Source organism: Macaca nemestrina, chromosome 8 (assembly GCF_043159975.1).
Source record: "Macaca nemestrina isolate mMacNem1 chromosome 8, mMacNem.hap1, whole genome shotgun sequence".
Lineage (NCBI taxonomy): Eukaryota > Metazoa > Chordata > Mammalia > Primates > Cercopithecidae > Macaca > Macaca nemestrina.
Window position 1 is genome coordinate 151,035,889 of NC_092132.1, and position 26,603 is coordinate 151,062,491.

At 40.0% G+C, this 26,603-nt stretch overlaps 1 protein-coding gene across 2 annotated transcripts in view; it reads left to right on the plus strand.

The window, feature by feature from the left end:
- LOC139355625 (CUB and Sushi multiple domains 1) overlaps positions 1-26,603 on the plus strand; it is a 2,038,620-nt gene that overhangs the window by 1,885,380 nt on the left and 126,637 nt on the right. For both annotated transcript variants that reach the window (XM_071067488.1, XM_071067489.1), the window contains exons 48-49: positions 3,641-3,787; positions 8,051-8,239. In XM_071067488.1, coding sequence (XP_070923589.1) covers positions 3,641-3,787; positions 8,051-8,239 — 336 coding nt within the window. The remainder of the gene's footprint in view (positions 1-3,640; positions 3,788-8,050; positions 8,240-26,603) is intronic.

The following is a 26,603-nucleotide window of genomic DNA, read 5'->3' on the forward strand; positions in this document are numbered from 1 at the left end:
GAGGAAGGGAGGTAAACTGTATTTGAGGCCTATTAGGTATTATGCAAAAATTAAAATGTAGAGTATCCAGCCTCACAGGCTGCATGTCTGTGTTTGTGTTTGTGTATATATAGACATATATATCCCTACAAAGGACATAAAAATATAGTTAAATAATTATGTTGAACTTACGCATGTTCTTTCGTTTCACAGTAGTTGAACTGAAATATAGCTGGCTGTGCTTTTAAGTCTCTTACTTTCAGGAGCAAATATTTATCAATAATTTATGCACTCATGGCTTGCAATTTGATCTCCTACAAATTTGGACAGATCATAGCCATTATAAACAACAGGCAAAATAGATATTAGAGACAATAGCATAATACTTGCTGTCAAAATTATCAGAGATCAATGACTAGGATTGTTCTGGTCTTAAACTTTTTTCTGCAAAGTGAAAGGTCAGAGTTTTATATGAATTTTTTTAAGCGATGACATTTTTGTTGCAGTAAATCTCAGGTTCGTATCTCTCTTTTTTTTTTTTTGTAAGACAGGCTCTTTTATAGTTCATAGGTTGACCAAAAAACATGTTGTTGAATATATTGATTTTAGACTTTATTATCTCAAGCGTATATTACTCTCTGTGGCTTAAGTAGTGGATATCCCATAATGCTTCTTAAAACACAGTGTTTTAATCATAATGAAACTCGATTGAGAAGACTGTCAAAATTAAAATTACAGTGTACACTGGTAGAATACTTGGTTTCCATTTTGGTAACAGAAATGGATACCTTCCTTTACTGCTGTGCTGGTTTTCTGCACATGCCAATTTGAATGTGTGCTTTTAAAGACTAGTCTTTCTAGAAGGTTAGTTACATTTTAGACAAAGAGAACAGATAGAACGTAATGAGGGTTCAGATGCTGGATTAAGAATACCTATAATTGGCCAGACTTGGTGGCTCACGCCTGTAATCCCAGCACTTTAGGAGGCCAAGGTGACTGTATCACTGAGGTCAGGAGTTCGAGACCAGCCTGGCCAACATGGTGAAACCGTGTCTAACTGCTAAAAAATACAAAAATTAGCTAGGCATGGTGGCGGGCGTCTGTAATCCCAGCTACCCAGGAGGCTGAGGCAGGAGAATCGTTTGAACCTGGGAGGCAAAAGTTGTAGAGAGCCGAGATTGAACCATTGCACTCTAGCCTGGGAGACAGAGCAAGATTCTGTCTCAAAAAAGAAAAAAAAAAAAAAAAAACCTAATCTTAAGTTCTGTCATTAAAAATGACATTTCAAAACGTCACAAATTCAGGTTAATTAATTTCCCAGTGGCATTTTATCTCAGAACATACATTATCCTTTTAAACACCAAATAAGCAAACCAACATACCAAACACACTCTGTCTTTGATTATGAAATACAAGCCACTCTTTTGCAGGGCATCTCCCAGGAAATTTAGCCATGACGTTTTTCACAGCGAGAACTATTAATGTCATTTCTTCTCCTCCTCCTTCACTCTGACCAAAGTCAGCGTTGCCCAGTTATTTAATATGCTAGTTTTGGGTTGTGGTTTTTTGTTCGTTTGTTTGTTTCATACTTCTTTCCTAGGGCTGCCATGACAAAGTGCCATAAATTGAGTGGCTTCAACAGACTCTTTTCTTTTTTTTTTTTTTTTTTTTTTTGAGACAGAATTTCGCTCTTGTTACCCAGGCTGGAGTGCAATGGCACAACCTTGGCTCACTGCAGCCTCCACCTCCCAGGTTCAAACAATTTTCCTGCCTCAGCCTCCTGAGTAGCTGGGATTACAGGACCCTGCCACTGCGCCCAGCTAATTTTTTGTATTTTTAGTAGAGATGGGGTTTCATCATATTGGCTAGGCTGGTCTCGAACTTCTGACCTCAGGTGATCCACTCGCCTCTACCTTGCGAAGTGCTGGGATTTCACGTGTAAGCCACTGCGCCCGGCCTCAGCAGAAATTTCTGTTCACACAGTTCTGGATGCTGAATCTTGAAGCTCACGGGGTGGGCAGGGCAGGACTCTCCTCCAAGCCTCCCTCCCAGGCTTGCAGATATGGCCCCCACTCAGGGTGTGACTGTCTTAATCTCCTTTTCTTAGAAAGACACCAGTTATATTGGATTAGGACCCACCCATACTACCTCATTTAACCTTAGTTATGTCTTCAGGGACCCTCCCTCTCTCTCTTTCAAGTCGCATTTCCAAGTCCTGAGGGTTAGGACTTCAATGTGTAAAATTCGAGGGGGACCCACTCTAGTCCGTAACAGTCTTACTTGAAACAAATCATGAGAACTGCTCCGACTGGGAGTTCCACAGGGAGTGGAGTGTGGTTTCTCAGCATCTTTGCACAAATCAAATTTTATGTGTAACAACAAAGACAGGTGTCACTTTACTTCATAGCATTTGTATTATGAACAACAGCAAGAGCCGCCTTCTCCCAGTCCATAGTGTGTTCCCTAGGAGTGAACTGTGAAATGCAAAATGCCATGAGCACATTTACGAGGATGAGATCCTGTTGGGCTCATTGACAGAGTAGCGTCGTTGGCAGCTCCAGTGCCATGAAGCAGTTTCTCCTGATAAATGGCTTTGGGTTATGGTGACGAGGGCGATGCCGGGTGACTCTCCACTGTGCTTTCTTTTCTTACCTATACATTCAGTATTAATTGTGTTGTCTCAGTGTTTTAAAAATAGTTTCAAATACCATAGACAGACAGATGAAAAATGAAAAAACTAGATATGCATTTCAGGCCTTTGTCAAATTTACTTTAGGCCCTTGTCTTATAAAGAAGCAATGTGTACAGGTAAATTTGGAAGTTTCACCCACATCCAATTCCACTTGTGCCTCTCCTAGAGGAAGTTAGTATTCTGAAGCTGGAGTTGTATGGGTCATGGTTATGCATGTTTTATAACTATTTCTCTATCATCTACACGTACACATTTTATATGTCGCATTTTTTATTTTTTATGTAATTGTTATCCTATTATATTTATCTCTAAATATATATTTTTAGTAATAATCTGTTATATTAAGAATTACTTATGTGGATATGTGTATAGCTAGTTTGTTAATTTTAATGCTGTGTGAATCTAATTCTTTTTCATGGAATCTTCAATTCTTTTTTAAAACTCCAAATTACTAGTTTGATCTAAAATTTACCATGAGAAATTGTGCTAGAATACACATGTTCACTATATAAATAATACTTGCACACATGTGCTAGGGTTCATAGAAATATAATTGAACCTTCAGTTTTACTGGATATTACCAAATAGCCCTCCAAAGTGATTCTACTACTTTATACTTCCACTAGTATTATATGAAAGTTTCTATTTTCCGGTATAAGTGTGATGTTGTAAATACTAACCACAATACATATTACTTTCATTTTTTTCAGTTACTGCTGTTTTATAGACAAAGCTCATTTAAATATGATGCCATTAATAGCATATGCACCTGAAATTATTTTTGTAGATTATTGTCTTATTTTTATCAGAAAATACATCTGTCACTATAGTCATTTGGAATTTGTTGTCCCCTTTTGGAATAATAATGTCTGATTGAACACGTAGACTCTACTGTAATAAAAAACTAAACCTAGCATTTTGTAGGTGCTCACTCATCTCTGAATGTTTTTGTTTTTCTGTTTCACTTAGGTTCTTCTGGGCAAAGTCCTCTCCTAGTAGTCTTAAGTGGGAATCATACTGAACAATCAAATTTTACAAGCAGGAGTAATCAGTTATATCTCCGCTGGTCCACTGACCATGCCACCAGTAAAAAAGGATTCAAGATTCGCTATGCAGGTAAGTAAATGAGGTTTAGATTTTATATGAAAGTATTTTAAAACAGGTGATTTTCATTGAATAAAACAATTTAAATAGAAATTTACAATGTGGCCGGGCATGGTGGCTCACACCTGTAATCCCAGCACTTTGGGAGGCCGAGGTGGGTGGATCAAGAGCCTGGCTAACATGGTGAAACTCCGTCTCTACTAAATATACAAAAAAATTAGCCAGGCGTGGTGGCGGGCGCCTGTAGTCCCAGCTACTCGGGAGGCTGAGGCAGGAGAATGGCATGAACCCGGGAGACGAAGCTTGCAGTGAGCCGAGATCGCGCCACTGCACTCCAGCCTGGGGGACAGAGTGAGACTCCGTCTCACAAAAAAAAAAAAAAGAAATTTACAATATAATCCTATTTCTTAAAGATTAATAATTAACTACAATAGAAATATATGATGGGGAATTATTCTGAATGATTCCTCTAAACTACATTAGGAAATTTGTTGCTTATTATTTAGAATTTGGTTGTTAAAATTACAAACTGTTGAAATTCATATCATAGAAAGCAAAGACATTTTCCAAAAGATAAACTAATATAATCAAAATTAATTTTAAAATTTGTTTAAATGGTAAGGAAACAAACAGGAAAAGATACTTGTATTTCTATTAATTGCATAAGTGATGATAATCTCTTTCTATTAATAGTTATGTCTTTCTATCTGCAGGTCTCTTTATGTATGATTCACACCACATATATGTACATGCATATATTCGTACAAATAAGCATGTACATAATAAGTATATGTTTAATATATATATTTCCTTATCAAAATGTAAATTATTTTGTCCTTTATATACTTTAATCATTCTCTGCCAGCAGTGATTTATATTAACTAAATCAATTAATAACAAATTGATCAAATCAGTCAATATATTTATTAGACATTAAATCCTGTATACAATCGTCAATGTGATCTGACCACAGCAGTCTTTAAACTTTCCTACAGAAGCAGTTGGCAGGCTCTTCATTCCTGAGCACATTTCAATTACTAAGCAGAAAATCTAAATATTTCTCAAAATCTCACTCAACAATATGCTTGACAACTTTGAAGTTATGTTTTCCCGTGAAAGATGCTCACTGTGTATGGGAAGCGGACAGCGTGTGCTGACGGAGGGTCGTTTATTCCTGTGTTGGTGTTTTACGTCTTTAGGGGCTAGGAGCATCCAAAGGGAAAAACAGGAAACAGTCTTAAAAACAACAGCTTTAAGAAGAAGGTTTCAGCTCACTCTAGTTGGTAGACGTATAAAATGGTAAAAAGCATCAAGATTTTGAAAGGCCCTCGATGTGAGGATAACAGGCATGAAATTCAGACATTCTTCCTCTGGAAGATTTAGTAAAATATACTCAGAGCTTTGCTACAAAGACATTGATGCAATGATGGGATTTGCATTCAGCAAACTCCTCGTTCCAAAAAAGAGATAGTCAGACTCCTAAAGGTGTTTGAATTTTTCCAGTGTGCAAACATGGTCAGCACAGAGAAGATCATGATGAACATAATTTATCCTGTTTTACCTGAAGAGAAATTCTTAGTCGCCTGGTGGTATGATTATACCTTCAATTGTGAGAACAGTGATCTCTGTGTCTTTCAAAAGTTATTTTCATCTGTTGTCATACCACAAGAAAAGCCTCATTGTTAAACTATTTTGGGAGAAGAAGACTACACAATTTTGTGTTGTTTAAGTGGAGAGAGTGACAGAGAGACAGAGAGACAGATAGACAAACAGATATGTGTCGTATGTGAATATAACAAATTTCTTATCTATCTATCTCACAGCTTTTTACTTAGAGTTGGTGACTCGGTGATCTCTGCTAGGTCAGCACCAGTAATTTTTAAGCATTGATTAAATGAACGTGTCCCTAAAATATTAAGATGTGGGCAAGGGAACTCTAGCCCATAATATGCTCACATGACCACTCATTGCATCCCCAACATGTATTTGCCGTATGCACTTAAAACTGTTGATCATTCAGGCATGAAAGCAATATAATGGATCACTGTAATTGAAATCTGAGTTAAAAAAGACAAAGAAATGCCTGTCGAACTGTGGTTCTGGACAATTCCATACACTGTGCTAAGGGCAGGCTGAATTAACAATGTCCTTTCAGTGCTACCAGAAGCAAATGAAAGCTTCTGTATTGGGCAGGTTGAAAATACAGACTGGTTTGGCGTTCACCCCGAAATTCCAGAGTATCCACCTCTCCCAGTCTTCTCTCACCCTGGGTACCCATTTGACTTTTCATCCTATATCCTGGCTTTTCCAAGGCTGCACCAGCAGAGTGGAAGGACCAGGCCCTGGCTCCTCTGAATTCCTCTTCCCACAGCCAGGAGTTGGGCCGGCAGGGCCCGTGCTCCAGTCTCTTTGTATTCTGTGCTATGATTTCCCCTGCAGGGCCCTTTGTGTCTTATTCTAAGTCAGTTAGGAAAGAAGAGGTATTTTTGAGAGCCTGGCGATAGAAGAAATACAGTAAAAGAAAATGGAACCTTATTGGAATCTGTAGAGTTAGATGCTCATCCTGCAAATTATATCTCTTAACGAATGGAGCTGTGTCATAAAGCACAGGTGACACCCAACGAACCTCATGGTCTCACTTCCTGCAGACTTTATTTAACTTATCTGTGACTTTGGAGAGGAATCTACAGTCTGATTGTTCTTTCTAATTTATTAACTTGTTTTTTTTTTTTTTTTTTGGCTAGCACAGTGGTTCCAAGGCATTGGTAATTCAGGGTGCCTGATTGTACTCCTACTTGGTCTAAACTAAGTATTTTGGTTCATTCAAAACTTAGAAAAATTTGGTCTAGAAACAACTGGAAGTAGAAAATGGTAGGGCCAATGGAGTGAATCAGGAGATTCTTATGATAGTGGATTTTCACTTAAGAAAAATCAGCCCGTTGTAAAAATGAAATGGTACTTCAGAGGCTCACCCAGCTGAGAATATTCTCTGAGGACACTTCTCTCAGGAACGCGGTTGACAACTGGGGCCAGACACGTAGATGTTGCTTCTGGGCACCACTATGATAGAAAACCTTCAGAAAGTTTCTTCTGAATATATTTCCAAGGAAAGGAGCAGCGCCAGGCATTCAGACCTGCATGTGTGTGCTTTTACATGGAAGCCCCAGAGGGAAGTGGAAGATCTAAAATCCCCTTCTTTAAAAAGAAACCAAGGTTCCCAGTTCTTAACGACTTTCTCTGTTGTATTGTTTAAATTCGTCTGAAGTGAGTTCCTAGGATTTTGGGCAGTAGTGACCTCACCTTGTGCAGTAGTGACCTCGCCTTGTACGAATGAAGCAGGTTTCTTTGTCTAAATGTGTAAATAAGATGCAGAGACTTTTAGCCGTAGAAATGTGACATTCTGGGTGAGTGGGACTATTATTTTCACAAACGCCCGCCTCTGGTTCTAAAAAGTCTCCTTACAAAGGGGGATGATTAAAACTATTGTGAGATTGTTATTGACTCAAGATAATGCGTTTTCTTCAAAGATTTCATTCAAATCCCATATATTAAAAAAGAAGGTTAAAATCTATGTCATTGTACAGTCCAGAAGTTTCACTCAACAGCAACAAGGAAAAAAGTTAATGGCCTTGATTAAGAGCATGTTATATATTTCTACTTTCTCTGTTTTAACCATACTTAAAAAAAAACATGGAGAATATTTTTGTTTCAAATATGATGCCTTGTGCAGTACCCTATCACTTTTATCCTGGTGACAGATGTGCTTACTGAAGTAAGTAACCTGCTTTAGAGAGGTGAGTGAGGTCTTTCAAAATGATCCTTCTAGACCAAGCTTGTCCAACCTGCAGCCCATGGGCTGCATATGGCCCAGGATGACTTTGAATGCAGCCCAACACAAATTTGTAAGCTTTCTTAAAATGTGATAAGATTTTTATGCAGTTTCTTTTATAGCTCCTCAGCTATCATTAGTGTTAGTGTGTTTTATGTGTGGCCCAGGGAAGCCAGAAGGTTGGATACTCCTGATGTTTCTCACAGTAGTCAGGATCCTAGCATCACACTGACTCATAGCTGCAGGGGATCTCAACTTCAGCGTAAGAGACTTGCCTCTTGACTCTCGAGTTGTGGAATGCTCTTTAGAACAAACTTACCTACTGGTGCTCATTTCCTACTGTTTGGAAATCAGAAGGCGTTCGTTTATAGACTCTCACCAAGGCAATGGCACTGGCCATTTGTTTGCTTGTTCACTTATTTGTGTGTGTGTCTGTCTGCCCACAGCACCTTACTGCAGTCTGACCCACCCCCTGAAGAACGGGGGTATTCTAAACAGGACTGCAGGAGTGGTCGGAAGCAAAGTGCATTATTTTTGCAAGCCTGGATACCGAATGATCGGCCACAGCAACGCAACCTGTAGACGAAACCCACTTGGCATGTACCAGTGGGACTCCCTCACGCCCCTCTGCCAGGGTAAGAAATGCATTTTCATCTCCAGCCTTGTTTCCTGTGTATTACTTTCAATTTAATCACTCTCTGAAAATAAGTGAAATGCTAACTAAGGATAAAAGGTAAGGAAAAATTGAGTGTTGTCTTATAACAATACGAATTAAGCCTTCCACTGGCCATGTAAACTTTCCTGTTGGATAGTCTGAATTTGGAGAAGGGTTGGACATTCACTAGATCCAGGGCCAAGTTATTCTAACACTTACTTGTACTTCCTCTTGAAGTAAAATACTGTGTCATCCGATTTAAGATTCAAAATAATTTTTCTTTACCGCTGTATTAATTTTAAAACATTAATTTCTGAAAAACTCATTGTCCTTATTTTAGTTTAAAAACTCATTCTTTGAGCCATAAGCTCTGTATTTGATTTTGTTTTGCTATTTAAATCTAGGGCTTGTTAAAGTTGATTTCAATATTTCATGCCTTTTTTTTTTGCATTTTATCTATCATGTGCATAAAAACCAGGTTTTCAAATAAGGCATTTTAATTTTAATTGAAGGCTTTGAAGTCATGAAATTTTCATAGTTTTGTCTTATCAAGGTTTATATTCATAATGAATTATATTAGTCTTTGAAAGCTAATTATGATATATGAGTGGAAGCTCATATTGGCTCTCTTTTTTCTCATTTTCATTAGATATTAGATTTTCTGGTATTGCTTGTGAGACAGTAATAGATACTTATACTTATCACACTTACTGTAGGTTCCTTTGATTATGAGAAGTTGATCAGACACTTAGCCTGTATTATGTTTTACCTCTAAAAATTCTTATTTAATGTAAAATAAACATAGAGATAGATTCAAGCAGCTTACTTCATTAGCAATGATTAGATTGATGATTTTTTTTCTTTACAAGAATACTTTTTCTTTTAGAAGAAGATATAGTTCTCATTTGCTTTAAATGTTCTGTGACTCTGTTTATAGAACAGAGTCATAGAATCTATTGCTGAAGAGACCCAACTTCAGCTCAGAGAACACGCCGTGGTCTCTGCCCCACTGGCACTGGAAACAATGCTAATGACAGAGTCACAACCCCAACGGCAGGCTGGACACAGGAAAGGGAGTTGGTGGAATGGGCAGAAATTCCTGAAGTCATTTCCTGCCCTCTAGAGTCAAAAGCCTAAGGAGAATGTGCTCTCCAGGCCTAAGCACAAAGGAGTACGGAGAGGGACCTTCATGTCCCAAAGGGACCCGGGTGACGCCAGGCACATGCCAGTCCGTCTTTCTGATTGTTAAGCAAGGAGTTGTGGAAACGGTTTACGAGGTGGAGACATGGCTTGCTCTTTCAGTGAATGGTTGAGAAGCATTAAAGGATGTCAAATATATAGCTTTGGGATAAGTCTTGACTTCTTTCTTCTTCTCCCATGGCCTCCCCCAGCAGAACTATTTAATGCTAAGTTAAATGATTCAGAAATACCAATAGTGCACACTGTAAATGAGGCTCTTCTGACATCTTTGCAGCTGTGGCCAAGGAATTTGTGGGAACATGATCAGGGAATCTCTTCTTTGAGTGGAACATGGCAGAGAGGCAATGGCTTTGTGTGTGGGGGATGCTAGAATGCGCACCACGTTTTAGAAGAAGAGTTAGAGTATCTTCCTTCAGATTTGTTCTTGGCAATAAATAACTTACATGACTTTGTTCTCAAATTATAAAATATTTAAGAAATATCATTTTTCAAAAACAGACTTGCGACTTTCTACACTTCCTGTTAACCTTTCTATTAACCCAGGAGTCAATATGGTTTTGTTTTCTCTTCATACATGTTGACCTTTTCACTTGGAGGGATCTTAAAAGCAATCTAGTTGAACTACTTATTTTTGTGTATTTGAAACTGAAACACATGAAAGTGAAAGGACTTCATAATCATAAAAATGTTGGTCTAGAATTCAGTCTTTCTGTGAGCCTGACCAGTGTTAAAGTGGAATTGTTTCTTGCCAGAAGAAATTATACTTAAAATAGAATCTTGCAAATACCAATTCTGAAAGAATCTATATTTTAAGCACTTAAATTCATTTCCTGTGCAAGAGTCACCTTGTAGATATTTATAATTTGTGTAAAATAGCATTTTAATTATAATATAAAACTATTTTCATTATATATAGACTGTAATGCTTTAAACAAAAAAATTAGCATAAAGTAGAATTTTTTGAACCTTAAAGTTGTGTGGTAAAATTAAATAAGCATTTTTATCATTTTTAAAACAAAATTAAACCTTTAAAATAAAGAGTAAATATAATGATTCTCTGGATAAAGGCCACTGAGAAGGAATTATAAAATTTTAAACAGCATAAGGTTGTACAACATACATTGGCAATTTATAACCCGGCAGTCTTTTGCTTATGCTTAAAGAATTATTACAGTTGATTTCACTAAATTTAATGTAAAATATAAATGTGTGATTTTTGCAGTGTGCAACAAAGGGAGATTTTATTTGGTTTAGCCTACATTTTCCTTCTGTTACTTTTAGAATGTGTTTTTTTTTTTTTTTTTTTTTTGAGATGGAGTTTCGCTCTTGTTGCCCAGGCTGGAGTGCAGTGGCGTGATCTCAGCCCACTGCAACCTCTGCCACCTGGGTTCAAGCAATTCTCCTGCCTCAGCCTCTCAAGTAGCTGGGATTACAGGCACCCGCCACCATACCTGGCTAATTTTTTGTATTTAGTAGAATTGGGGTTTCACCATTTTGCTCAGACTGGTCTTGAATTCATGACCTCAGTTGATCCACCTGCCTCAGCCTCCCAATATGCTGGGATTACAGGTGTGCACCACTGTGCCCAGCCTTAGAATGTGGATCTTTTACATACTGTATATACTTCCCTAAGTTGTAGAAACACTCTGGCCTCATATGACAGTTAGAAAGAGACTTCATGGGTTTTCAGCTGCTTTTCTTCGGCAAATTGCATATGGTGTGTTGTGGATTATACTAGAAACCTTCTCCCATCCACTCACAGATATGTTGAGCAGTTGTGTGTGCTGACCCATGGGGAAATAACAACAACAACAACAACAAGCTTTGTTTCCTTCCAAGGGACTCACAGTCTAATAATGAAAAATAGAATTCTAGGCTGGGTGCAGTGGCTGACACCTCTAATCCCAGCAACTGTGGGAGGCTAAGGTGGGTGGGTGGATTACTTGAACACAGGAGTTCAGGCCAGCCTGGGCAACATGGTGAAACCCTGTCTCTACAAGAAGTAGAAACATTAGCCAGATGTGGTGTGCACCTGTAGTCCCAGCTACTTGGGAGGCTGAGGTGGAGGGATGACTTGAGCCCAGGCAGGAGGCAGAGGCTGCAGTAAGCTGACCTCATGCCACTGCACTCCAGCCTGGGAGACAGAATGAGACCAAAAACAAACAAACAAAAATTGTAAATGATGGTAACTGTCACCGTGGATGGACAGCATGACCTGGAATATAGAGTTGCACATTTGGCTGTGTATAACAGATTAAGCAACATCCTTAGTGATATGCAAATAGGACCCTTTGATGACTGCCTCAAAAATATATGTAATCAGAAAAATTTTTTTAAATTATAGATTCAAAAAGTTATTTTGAGGCTGAAACACTTTAAAAAGAAGAAGACATTCTGATTATCATCGATGTATTGCTCTTTTCCTCCGGTATTAAAAATGAAACATTAAGGGAACCTTATTTTCTATTTGGTTCTCGGAATCTTAATTAGTAATTTTAATTTACAAGCAGAGATATATGGCACTTAGAGAATTTTATTTTCAGTTCTAAGATAATTGAAGACATGTTCTGTCTTTTTTTAAAAAAACTAGCGTTTTTGTTTAAAGACAGTTAATATATATGGAAGAATTGTCACCATTTATGTGATCCTGAATTGCTGACGATTCATAATTATGAAATAAAAATGAATAAAATAAAAATGAAATATGAAATAAAAGACTAGGTGAGCTCTTTCTTTAAAGTGTTTGAAACTCCACATAGGAAAAACAATTTTCAAAAACCCCAGCTAAATTAACACATCACCACATCATCGGCACTCAAATCAGCTCAGAAGTCTTTCATGATTTTATTTTTCCCACAGATGTTCACATTCGATATAAAGCTGGGACATGAGAATCTCCACATAGCACATCTGTAGGGATAAAGTTACAGGTTTTACATCTGAAGCCTCTAGGCCTCAAGCACACTGTCCAAAATAAAAGTAGATACAAGGGCTATGTTTATGGAGAGGGTATATATTTTATATAATTTCTTGACATATTTCCTTTTGTATTACTTCAAATACAGGCAAAGCAATGTTAGCTATGTGTCTGTTTTTGTAGATTAAGGTTGTTGCTGTGGGTCTGAAGCCTCATACAAGTATTAAGGAAGTTATGCCTATTTTCTTTTCAATTCAAACTTAGTTCTGAGTTAGGCGCTGCAGGCAGGTACCAAGGTGAATAAAAAATATTCCCAGCTCTTACGACTCTGCTAGTCCGGAGGCAGAGAGTCTTATAAACTAGTAAGTACAATTCAATATGATAGTCAGCAGGAATGGATGGTCATCCAGCGGGGGCAGCACAGAAGGTCCAGGATAGTTTTCTCTGATGGGATATCTGAGCTGGAATGTGAAGGGGACGTGGTGGAGGACGAGGGGCTGGAGAAATGGGCAGGAGCAGCCCGTGGAGAATCTCAGCTGCATATTTATGTGGCTTTCACCTTCTGTCCTTGCTCGATGAGACTCCACTAAAGAGCAAAAGAGACACAATCCCATCTGCATTTTAGAAAGCTTGATCCTTCAGTGGCATCATGAATGATTGGCGTGAATCCTGTCTGGAATCACGAGTACTCAGTGGGTTGTAGCAATGTGTGTTTGAGGGATATGAAGACTTCTAGAAATAGAGTGAGAAACAAGTTTTGCATGAAAACAGATATTGAAAATACTTAGGAAACAGAGTCCGCAGTCTCTCCTGAAAGCAGGTGAAAAGGAAGAGATAATTCTGGAATGACATATGTTGGTGGAAGGCTTGATTGCTGGGAGTATTTGGTACCACTCACTGAAATAAGGGCCACGTGAGGGAAAGGAGGCTTCACGAAATTGATTTTGACATTTGTGCTCAGGTCCAGGGGGCAAGCTGTCCCCAGTAGTGAGTCTGAGGCTAAGAAAAGATGGAGTTTTGAAAATTACCAGTAATGAGCCAGTGGATTTTAAATTAGTTTAAGATACTGGGTGCTTCATTTGCTTTATCATATTTGACTTTGTAAGTTTTATAAGGACCAATTCAAATGAATAAAATTGTAATTACAGAAAGACTATCTGCTGTGATGCATTTCAAACTAGGCAGCTCTACCATAAAATAAATAACAGTTTCGACTCTGACAGCATCTCACATTTGGTCAAAAGTGGTTATAAATCCTGCAATAAATCATATAGAAGGTTGTTGAGATAATTGGGAATGTAATTACAGATGCAAATGTTAAAATATTTTAAGACTTTCATGTCCAACTTAAAGGTCATCATAGTTATTTAATTATTTTATTTGAAAACTGTAAAAAAGGAAAAATAATTTTTAAAAACGGCAAATATCTCTTTGGGGCATTGGGAACTTAAAATCTGTATTGATCTGTTTAATATTACAGTTATCCTTGAGTTGACATTATATTTTTTTCTCAATGATTTGAAAAGCAGTCCGTTTATTCTTACATAAAATAAATACAATTTATAAACTTCCTAAATGCATAAAGGACATTCATTCATCCTTTTTTACAAAATGTCTAGACTAATATATCCAAATGGTTACTAAAATGTAACGGTTGCCTTTTAATAAATGAGCAAGATCAAACCTAGAATATTGAGCTCATTCTCTTTTAGGCCCCCCAACTACTGATCTTACAAACCATGTGAATGCCACTGTGCCCCTCGGACCCGAGCAAAATGCCCTGCCCCTTGTAGCCATTTGGTAAACATTTTAAATTTGGAAAATCACTAAGTCATGATTTTCTAAGATACATATTTGAGAATATTTTTCCCTTTAAAAATTATTTAGAATTTGTTTTTGTTCTCTTCTATTTTAATTCACTTTTTTGCCAGTGATATTATAGATGCATCAAATTTTTTAGAGAAAAATTACTCGGATTTGAAATCGGAGGATACATCGTGAGGGTCATCCCCTTCAAAATTAGCCCCTAGAAGGCCAGGGAGCCCTGATCTCTCTAAGCCTGCTTTCGGCCATGTAAAATAGAGATTTGGATATCTACATCCCAGAATTACTGAGAGGATTAAATAAATAATATAGGATAAGCCTTCAAATATGACATGCATGCGAGTTACGATTGTTAGGTCTGGAAGGGGATTTGGGAGGCACCCTCTCCAAACTCATCCCGAATTGTGGGGTTCAAAGTGGCAGAACCCAGGCCACAACCCCAACAGAGCTCTTCCCGAGACCCTTGACGGCTCGCAATTAGCTTGTGGATGCAGCAAATAAAAGTTTCGCTACGGATCGTCTGTCAGTGAGAAGATGGGGCCGGCAAGATGCATTTTATTGGTTTCAGGGAATTCCAGGTTGTTTTTCTCACTTCGCCTGACCTTTTAAATTATTTCTCTCTGAAAATCTGTGTTGGTTTTTATCGTCCTTGATAAAGCCAGGCAGCTCTTCTGTCCTCAGGCTTCATTTCCTGCCTTAAAGTAAGAAACTCTGCCAAGCAGCTGTTTCCATTATCAGCACACTAATCTTATTCATCTTGAGGAGAAGCCTGAATTAGAACTGAAATTTTCTGTGTTATCTCAAAGATCCAGTTAAACTGGCACGTCGGAGTGCACTGCTTTCAAGTTCCCTGGTCAAAGAGAGAGCAACTCCCAGACAGCTATTTACTTTCAAGGTCTGGTTCTCAGAGCCTTCTATCAGCTGTGGCTTTTGCTTGGAGTGGAGTTTGTCTATTGTTTATTTATGATTTGCTAGCGTTTTGCAGCCAGTAAAGAGGACAAAAAGCAATCATTCTCACAAATTACGTGATTAAGCTTCTGTTTTTAAAGTCAGAACTTTTAGATCGAGATAGCTGCCTGTATTCTGCTTATACATAGCATGGCAAAGGAGGCAAACTGGTGCAAAGAGGTGGGTGGAGGGGACAGAGGACGCACATGGATGTATGTCCGTGTGTATCTCTTCAGTCCTCATAGATGCTGTCGCTCACAGACAATGTTACAGAAAAAAAAAAAAAAAAGCCTAATTATCTCAGGTGGGATTTAAGCTGCAGCCTTTCAGATTCCAAAATCTAAGCGATTTCCATTATACCATGCATTCACCCCTAAACATGGTGTTTACCCACAGGGAGGGCATCTCTCAGAGGAAACTCCTTTTACTTTATACAAAATTTTTTAAGCAACGTCATTGTCAAACGTTAGGAGGATATGTTAGGAGACCTGGTATAAATGAATTAATTGAGGTATTTTGTAAATCTTAACAATCCTTCACTTATGAACATAAAGAGCATAGGTAGTTGAGACTTTTATCTTGATTTTTTATATGCATATCTATTTGCTTCTATTTCATTATCAATCTCCTCCTCTGTTTTGTGAGATTAATACAAGATTTCTAGACATTTAGATTTCATTAGAAACTTAAATAGAAATTTCTGGGATTTTAAATGTCAAATCACATACTATGATATGTGTGTGTGTGTATGCTTGTGTGCCTGAATGTCAAATCACATGCTATGGCATGTATGGATATGTATGCTATCATGCCTACAATCAGAATAGGTTGTAGGCATTATGTCAGTCAGACTGTAAATTATCAGAATGTGAATCCACACAGTCCATATAGCTCAAACTGGCCAACTCCCATCAAGCATGTTGTGAAATGAGGTTTATCCCATTTGCCCTTGCTTAAATCCACCTCATACATTCTTGCGGGATTCGAAAGGAGTGCTTGGGTACAGCACTGTGCAGTGGTACAGTCAGGTTCCCACAATTGAGTGATGGGTTCCTCCCATCCCCAGCATTTTCTGGCTGCGTGACCCTGGACAGGGCAAGTGACTTCACTGAACTTCTTTATTTGCAAATGGGCGTAAAGGTGCTCCCCCACCTGGTTTGAAAGATTAAACGCAAATGTTGGCATGAAACCTTTATCATACTGCCAGGTAAGAACAGGAGCCCAACCAAAAAGGAATTCTCATGCAGTCAGACATGTTTGCACCCAGGGAGGTTTTTGGTGTAAACCTGTTGGTTGGCTGTCAAGCGAAGTGTTGTTGAACGGCAAGTCAGCAATGTTTAGGTAACTAAGCTGGTAACACATTTCCCTTCTTGTTCATAGTAGCTGAAATCAGACATTGATTCTCTTTTCCTGTAAAGGGCCAGGTAGACCTTCAGTCTTTGGGGGTCATCTGCAGTCTCGATGGCATATTCTTTGTCTGTAAATGTTTCACAATTAAGAAAACGATGTAAGAGCCATTGTTATCTTGCGAGCTGTAGCAAAACAGGCTGCAGGCTGGTTTTGACCTACAGGCCATAGTCTGCCAACCCCGGATCAAAGTAATCTTCCAAAATCAGACTGAAATGCAGAGTCCAATGCCACCAATATCAGTTTGATTCTCTGCAGTTTGCAAATCGTATGTCAGGCATTTTACTGAGGACATATAATTTTCCTCTACCGTGTGCTAAAACCCAGCATGTTTATTCATTCAATTACAGAATGCATTTCCCCTGTCCATGTTTAGCACACACTGAGCATCCCAAAACTTCACATATTCTAACTGTGTGAAATGTGGTTAATACTAAAAGCAGTATTGTAGTCAGTGGAAATGTGCAGAAAGGGTAATTTTGTATAATAGTAGTAGTGATATGAAGACCTGGACCTTTCTGCACAAGGAACCGTACAAAATATGCAAAGTAATAATATTTCATAAAATAATCAAGGGTCCTGTGCATAAGAGCGGCTAATAGAGATCAACTATGTATCTCACACATTTAAAAACTGCTATAATGGAGTTTAATGTGTTTCACATGGAGAAATACACCTGACATTGAATACTCAAAATATTTCAAAAAGCAAACAAAGAGAGCGTGTGAGGATAAGGCAAACAGAGGCAAATGGGAAGTGGAGATGAAAAAGTCAGCCCAGAAGTTTCCACTCCAGCAGGAGGAACTTTGAAAACGACAGCTCCTAAATCAGTAGAAGGCAAAGAGGAGTAAAGATAGTGCAGCCCTTGTGTGCAGTTTAAGATACCAGCTGACCCTGAAGGACAGGTTATGGTCTTTCATCGAAGAGGCACAGCAGCAGCCTCTACCTGTGAAAGTGACAGTTTGGAAATGTCAGTCCCTGGCAGAAAGAAGAGCAGCTGTGGAGGAAAATGTATAGGCAAGCCTGGATGGCGGCTGCAGTGGGTAAGACCCCGATGGGCATGCAGGCGTAAGCCTCAGGCTCCTGGGGAAGTTGGCTTTCTAAATGCTTAAAGTGGAGGTAGCTGAGACAGGAAAAACAAGCGAACAATTCAAAGGAAGTGACTACTACGTGCTGGAGGTGGCTGGACCTGCCAGCCAGGATGGGGCTCCTGCCCAGAGACCATCGCAGGGAGAATGAATGCTTTGCCCTGAGGCTGGAAGGCAGGTGTTTATGTCCACGTAGACCACATGGATGCAGACAGTGTGCGCTTTGCCTGTTTTTCCACCTTTGATGCACTGTTGTCAAGGTAAGGAGTTGCTTCTCATCTTCTCATTTCAGGGCTCAGCTCCCAGGCAGTCTGCTGTGTCTTGGGGTGCCTAGGTACCCACTGTGGCCTTTTGTCCATGTCTTGGCATTTCTTACTTTAGTTTCATATTTGTGTAGCTGTCCAGTTCTCCTTGACCAGTGGTTCTTACCTTGCAAAGTTTAAAAAATGAATTCCTGACTCCCAGCCCTGCGCAATTCTGATTTGGCAGGCTCCAGGAAGTCTGGAGTCTCTGCTTTCACAAAAACACCAGAGATGCAGGTACCTAATGTGCATGGGTTTAACACACATACCTGGGCACACATGGATATAGGATGGAAAGAAGCGACACTTAGGACTCCAAAAACAGGGAGGGAGGAAGGATGGTGAGCCGGGGTTGAGGGTTGCCTGTTGGATACAATGTTCGCTACTCAGGTGATGAGTACACTTAGAAGCCCAATCTCCTCCATTATGTACTATTTCCACGTAACAAAAGGCACATGTACCCTCAATCTAAAAAATCATATACCCATATGAGACAACATGCTTCTTAAAGAAAAGGCAGAGATTCTGCTGTATCTTCGGATCTCCAGCATTTTGCGCAAAGCCTGGGTCACAATTGTCATCAATATGAATTTATGGAGAAATGAGTGTGGCTCAACCATCTCACCAGTCCTTTCTTTCATGAGGTTTCTAACATAAACAGTGTTGCTGGGAGGAAACAGCTTGAAATTAGGCCAGCGGTGGTACGGTCTTCAAGTTTTAAAAATAGTAAGAGCAACTAGGGGAATATCTTCCAGCAACTGGAGCATCTCTGGCATAGCAGAGCCACAGAGCCCTGTGACTGGGCAGTGGCACCAGAGATAGACAGTCTGGAGGTTCCACTTGCTACCTGGTGTCATGGGTTCAATTGAGTCCCCTCAAAAAACGTATGTTAGAGTCCTAACTGCCAGTACCTTAGAACGGGACTTATTTGGAGAGAGGGTCTTTACAGAGGTGATCGAGTTAAAGTCATTAGGGTGAACCCTAATCCAATGTGCGTCCTCATACGAAGAGGAAATCAGCCTGCAGAGACGGAGGCGCACAGAGGGGCGACCATGCGGGGACACAACGAGAAGACGACGTCTACACACCAAGGAGATAGGCTCAGGCAGAACCAACCCTGCAGACACCTGCTGTGGGACTTCTGGCCTCCACGACTGTCAGAAAATGCATTTCTGTTGTTACGTGGTGTGGTGTTATGGCAGCCCCGGCAAAAGAATACAGACACAAACTTTTAAAAATAAACAATGACAATGTATTTCCTCTTTTTTTTTTTTTTTCTTTTTTCTTTTTGAGATGGAGTCTTGTTCTGTTGCCCAGGCTGGAGTGCAGTGGCACAATCTCGGCTCACTGCCAGCTCTGCCTCCCAGGTTCACGCCATTCTCCTGCCGCAACCTCCCAAGTCGGTGGGACTGCAGGTGCCCGCCACCACGCCTGGCTATTTTTTTTTTAATTTTATTTTGATTTTTTTGTATTTTTATTAGAGACAGGATTTTACTGTGTTAGCCAGGGTAGTCTCGATCTCCTGACCTCGTGATCCGCCCGCCTCAGCTTCCCAAAATGCTGGGATTACAGGCGTGAGCCACCACGCCTGGCCAATGTATTTCTTTCTTAATGTGTCTGCAGGTTAAAATACATTTACATAGTCCAGAAATATAAAAGGAAGGGACAAAAAATAAATAAACTGCAACCCACAAAACTGATGTAAATCTATTAGGTTTTTAACATACCTCTATAAATGTATTAGGCTGTTCTTGCTGTAAAGAAATACATGAGACTGGCCTGGCGTGGTGGCTCGTGCCTGTGATCCCAGCACTTTTGGAGGCCTGGGTGGACAGATCAGCTGAGGTTGAGAGTTGGAGACCAGCCTGACCAACATGGGAAAACCCTGTCTCTACTAAAAATACAAAATTAGCCAGGTGTGGTGGCGCATGCCTGTAATCCCAGCTACTCGGGAGGCTGAGGCAGGAGAATCGCTTGAACTCAGGAGGTGGAGGAGGTTGTGGTGAGCCGAGATCACGCCATTGCACTCCACTCCAGCCTCGGTGACAGAGCGAGACTCTGTCTAAAAAAAAAAAAAAAAAAAAAAAAAGTAAAAGAAAAAAATACTTGAGGCTGTAAAGAAAAGAGGTTTCATTGGCTCAGTTTCACAGGCTGGACAGGAAGTATGGCAGCATCTGCTTCTGGGGAGGCCTCAGGAAGCTTCCAATCATGGCAGAGAGTAAAGGGGGATCAGGCACATCACCTGGCAAAAGTAGGAGCAAGAGAGAGCGAGAGGGGAGGTGTTACACACTTGTAAACAACCGGATCTTGCAAGAACTCACTCACTATTATGAGGACAGCACCAAGAGGTTGATGCTAAGCCATTCATGAGAAATCCGGCCCCATGATCCAATCACCTCCCTCCAGGCCCCACCTCCAATACTGAGAGTTACAATTTAATGTGAGATTAGAGTGGGGACACAGATACAAACCATATCGGTAAACATATCTATTATATCTATAATCTGTCTTTATATCAATTGAATGATATCATACTTTCCATGATATTGTATAAACATTATTTTATATCCAAAAATTGTAATAAAATGCCAAAAATTCTATTTTAAAATATTTATTTGTATCTTTATTGCAATTTCATTGACCAGTTATGTCATTTCTAACTATGAGATAAAATGCAGACATGTGTATTCATTCTGAAACATCTTTGCACTTGCTTCCACTTATTGCCACAGGATAAAATTTCTTGAAAGTGAAATACAGGAAATGAACAGGTGACATATTGGGTTATCTTGTCAAACTGAGTTTCAGGTAATCCGAATAGGCTGCTGCACTCCAGGTGTGACAGCTTGCTTCCGGAAGCTTCTGTGTTTGAGGAGTGTGGTGAAGGTAGCATTCTAAGAGGGGGCTGGATGACGGACGCCCTGGGTAGACTGCTCCCTGTGGACCTGGGGGTGCAGTGGGCCCTCCTCCTGTGATTAGGTTATGTTGTTGGCATGCTCTTCAGAAAGGGAGAATGAGCTCAGACTGTGGAACCTCACCAGACGGGCTCTTCTAGGGGCAGGGTTCTTACTGGTCAGAGACTGAAGGCCTGAGAGAGACTGGATGTGAGGGAGAGCCTTTGTGGCTGGCTTGGAAGATGAAGAAGGACACAGGACATGAAACACAGGGCCTCCGGGTGCTCAGAGCCCACAGCCAGTCAGGAAACATTCAGCTGTGCAAATGCAAGAAACGTATTTCCATCACCACCTGAGTGAGCTTCCAAGTGGATTCTTCCCGTGCCTCCAGGTGAGAAAGCAGCCTGCTGCCACCCTCAGGGTGAGGCCACGCCCATACCAGACCTTCAGAAATCGTGTTGGAGTAAATGGGTGCTGTCTGGGGCCTCTATGTGTGGAATAATTTATGTTGCAATAAAAAAATCATAATTGCCAATCTTTTTAATTCTTGCACATCTGACAGTCAAAATGAAACCAAAAAAATCACTCATTGTTTCCATTTTCATTCATTTGATCATTACTCAGTAGAGAATTTTTTTTTTGTGGTAATTTCTTGACTATTATATTTTATTTGTTTTTAAGTTCATGTTCTCATGATTTTCCCACTTTTCTTTGGTCTTATTCAATTTTATTGAAAGTTCTTTGTACAATAATTTATTAGCCACTTGTCAGTCATCTGTATTGCAAATGTGTTTTATAGTCTATGAATGGAAACATCTTAATCTTTGTGAACTGTGGCCCAGAAAAGTCCTCTCTATTTTCTGTTAAAATTGATCTATTTTTCTAAAATTTGAATGATTTCACTTATATATTAAGCTATTAATTTTCTAATCTGTGGCTTCATTTATACACATTAGTATTTGCTTCATATTCTACAGTGAATCTGTGTTGATCTCAGTTTGATCCTATTTTAAGATGTCACCCTCTCAGATGGCTACCCAGTTATCTGAGTGTCATTTATTAAATACTTTGCTGGGCAATTATTTTCCCCACTAATTTTTTTTCACTGATTTAAAATTCCAGCTACTTTCTGTATTAAATCATCTGGTAGGTGGATATCTATTTCTGGACATTCTGTTCTTTCTGTTTATGTGCATGATTTCCTATGCCAAGTCCATAGTGCTTTAATTGAAATAACAATAATACGTTTTCATATCGAATGCAGTCAAGTCCTTTTCCTCACTCTATTTGCAAAATTTTCATCAGAGATGATAGGAATTTTGTATTTATTCAAGAACTTTAGCATCATTTTAACAAACTTGAAGAAATAGCATTGGGAATTTGTGAGAGTTGCATTTCATTTTTACAAAAAAGAGTGGAAAAAATTGATTTTATGATTTAAGTTTTCATTAGGAGAAGAGTTGACTGGGGAGATTTTTCACAACCAATTTCGTCTATTCTTAATATTGTCTGACACTTGAAGACAAATACTGGGTTTTGCATTACTCAGAATTAGCACGATGTTTATGTTCCCATTAATACTGAAAACTGGGCACCACACATACACCTATGTATATATATACATATACAAGTATTCCGATATTCGGCAAGCTGTGCTAACCAATACGATGCTACGTATTGAAATGGAAGGATCCTATGCCTTCACTACAAGTGGAGATGTAAAGTTCAGATTCTTGGCATCGTTTCTCTGCCACACCTGCTTCCCTAGTGCTAATTAAAATCGGGACACTATTAAAAGGAGGCCCACAAATGAAACATCCGAGGGTGTTCCAACAGCTCTTTAATTTGGGCTGGAAACCCAGGCACACATGCACATATACACCTACGCCAAGAATTGTGCTCTTCAAAGTATTTTGACCATGACATGACAAGCTTGGTGGAACATTTTCTGGTTCATATTAACATAATATTCTTTAAAATAGCACATCCTTGGCATATTGATTTATTCTCTGATTTAAAAAAAAAATCTGAAGCTTGTTCTTAGCTATGCTTTTTTAGAGGGTGATCATTGTTAAAATCTTCGTTGTTGATTCTAGTTCAGAGCATTTGTTTTGTGGATTGGTTTGATATATTCTTCGGCTCCATACTCCTAGTTTGGTCAGGTTAATAGAGAAAATCATTAATTGGACTCTTCCATGTAAAAGCTTGGAAACAAAACTTTCAGCCTCTAATTGTAATAGTTTGAATTTGTGCAGACATGGACTCCGGAAGAAGTGATCTCAGATGCCCTGAGACTCGAGATTCTCTACCATTCACTCTTACTCTTGAACCTTTCGAGGTACCATTGATTTTCTTCTAAAAATAACTTATATGAGCATTGTATGGAATGCATTATCCAGAAAATCATTTACTGTGCCTGTTTTCTGTTAATAGACCAGTGGATTATACATGGGCATTTCATTTACTGGAATGGTTGCTTCCAGGTGTTATGGGGAGTAAAACAGTAGAGATCAACCGAGGGGCACGGGAGTTTCAATTTTGTGCACATGGTGCACTGTTCTGAGATAGATGCTGCCTTCATAACTGGACAGGTTTGGTGACCAGATTATTAATATCTGAAATGGCATATTTGCAGTGAATCCATGGAGTAGAGTTCAGATGGAATGTCTGCATTTAGGTTGTTTTGATGTCAGGTGAATCGGTGGCTGTAATGGTGTCGATGAATGGGAGTTTTTCTGCTCACATTTTCCAAAAAGCCTTATCCATTAAAATGGAAAATGGATATTGCATTTATTTTTAAATCTGAAAATCATGTGAGAAATAAATGACTTCAGGTTGAAAATCGCTGTTGTGCATATGGCTTGAGTTTTATTTTTAAAAATGTATGTCAGACATACATTTTATTATTTTATTTTTTATCTTACTTTAAGTTCTGGGATACATGTGCAGAACGTGCAGATTTGTTACATAGGCATACATGTGCCATGGTGGTTTGCTGCATCTGTCAACTTGCCATCTAGGTTTTAAGCCCTAATGCTTTCCCTCTTCTTGCTCCCCACCCCCTGATGGGCCCTGGTGTGTGATGCTCCCCTCCCTGTATCCATGTGTTCTCACTGTTCAACTCCCACTTACATTTTAATGATCCTTTCAGCATGAAATTATATACATACTAATATAGTTTAGATTTAGATATTTGTCCCTGCCCAAATCTTGTGTTGAATTGTAATTCCCAAAGCTGGAGGTGGGCCTGGAAAGAGGTGTTTGGATCATGGGGGTGGATCCTTCATGGCTTCGTGCTATCTTCATGATAATGAGTGTTTTTGAGATCTGGGTGTGTGGCATCCCCACCCACCTCTTGCTCCTGCTCTGGCCATGTGACAGTGTGACATACTTATTCCCCCTTGGCCTTCTGCCATGATTAAAAGCTCCCTCAGGCCTCCCCAGAAACTGAACAGATGCCAGCACCATGCTTTCTATAAAGCCCACAGAACCATAAGCCAATTAAACCTCATTTTCTTATAAATTACCCAGTCTTGGGTATCGCTTTATAGCAATGCAAGAATTGCCTAATACAGAAAATTGGTACCAAGGAGTGGGGCCTTGCTATCAAGATACCTGGAAATGTTGAAGCGGCTTTGGAACTGGGTAGCAGACAGAGGTTGAGAGGGTTTGGAAGCCTCAGCATAAGAAAGGGTGATAAAGGAAAGTTTGTAACTTCTTAGAGACTGGGTAAATAATTGTGACAAAAATGCTAATGGTGATACAAACAATGAAGACCAGGCTGATGGGGTCTCAGATGGAAATGAGAAACTCACTGGGAATAGGAGCAAAGGTCAGGTGTGTTATGTGTTAGCAAAGAGCTTGGCTGCATTGCGCCCCTTCCCTAGGGATCTGTGGAACTTTGAACTTCAGAGTAATGAGTTAGGGTATCTGGTGGAAGAAATTCTGAAGCAGCAAAGCATTCCAGATGTGGTCTGCCTGCTTTATACAGCCTATGTTCAAATATGGGAGCAAATAAATGACTTAAAGTTGAAATTTATATTTAAACAGGAAGCAATGCACCAAAGTTTAAAAAATTTGCAGCCTGGCTGCATGGCAGAGGAAGAAAAAAGCTTTTTCAGAAGAGGAATTCAAGAAGGCTGTGGAGCAGCTACTTGTTAGAGAAATTTGCATGACTGAAAGGGAGCCAAGTGCTAATATTCCAAAACAATGGGGAAAAGGTCTTGAAGGTATTTCAGAGAACTTCATGGCAGACCCTCCCATCACAGACCCTGAATCCTAGGAGGAGAAGATGGTTTCATGGGCCAGGCCCAGGGCCCTACTGCCCTGTGCATCCTCAGGACACTGCTTTCCACATCCTTGCTGCTCTGGCTCCATCTTTGAATCAAAAGTGCCCAGGTACAGCTCAGGCCACTGCTCCAAAGGGTGCAAGCCATACGCCTTGACAGCTTCCATGTGGTGTTAAGCCTGTAGGTGTACAGAATGCAAGAATGAAGAATGCTTAATAGCCTCCACCTAGATTTTGGAGTATGTATGAAAAAGCCTGGGCATCCAGGCAGAAGCCTGTTGCAGGTGCAGAGCGCTCACAGAGAACCTCTACTAGGGCAGTGCCAGGGGAAATGTGGGGTTGAAACCTCACACAGAGTCTCCAATGGGGCACTGCTTAGTGGAGGTGTGAGGAGGGATCACTGCCCTCCAGACCCTGAGAATGGTGGATCTACAAGCAGTTTGCCCCCTCAGCATGAAAAAGCCACAGGTACTCAACTCCAGCTCCTGAGAGCAGCCCCGGGGGCTGCTCCCTGCAAAACCACAGAGGCGAAGCTGCCCAAGGCCTTGGGACACCAGCCCTTGTAGTGATGAGCCCTGGATGTAAGACAGAGTCAAATGAGGTTATTTTGGAGCTTTCAGATTGACTGACTGCCCTGCTGGGTGTCAAACTTGAATGGGGCATGTAACCCCTTTCTTTCTTTCTTTCTTTTTTTTTTTTTTTTTTCCAGGCAGAGTCTGGCTCTGTTGCCCACGCTGGAGTGCAGTGGTGTGATCTTGGCTCACTGCAACCTCCACCTTCCAGTTTTAAGCGATTCTCCTGCCTCAGCCTCCCGAGTAGCTGGGATTACAGGTATCCACCACCACGCCCGGCTAATTTTTGTATTTTTAGTAGAGACAGAGTGTTCGCCATGTTGGCCAGGCTGGTCTCGAGCTGTGATCCACCTTGTGATCGACCTTGTGATTCACCTGCCGCGGCCTTCCAACGTGCTGGGATTACAGGTGTGAGCCCCTGTGCCCAGACCAGCCCCTTTTTCTCAGCCAATTTCTCCCTATTGGAATGGGAAAGTTTGCCCAATACCTATATCTCCATTGTATCTTGGAAGTTACAAACTTATTTTTGATTTTTCAAGTTCGTAAGTGGAAGGGACTTGCCTTGTCTCAGATGAGACTTAATACTGGAATGAGTTATGACTTTGGGCTTCTGTTGGGAAGACATGATTTTATTTTGCAATATGAGAAGGATATGAGAACTGGGAGGGGTCAGGGGAGAAATGATATAGTTTGGATATTTATCCGTGCCCAAATCTCATGTTGAATTTTACTCTCTGATGCTGGGGGTAATGTCTGATGGGAGATGTTTGGATCACGGGGGTGGACCCCTCACAACTTAGTGCTATCTTCATGATAGTGAGTTCTCACAAGATCTGGTCATTTAAAAGTGTGTGGCACTTCCCCCTCAACTCTGTCTTACTCCTGTTCTGGCCGTGTGAGACGC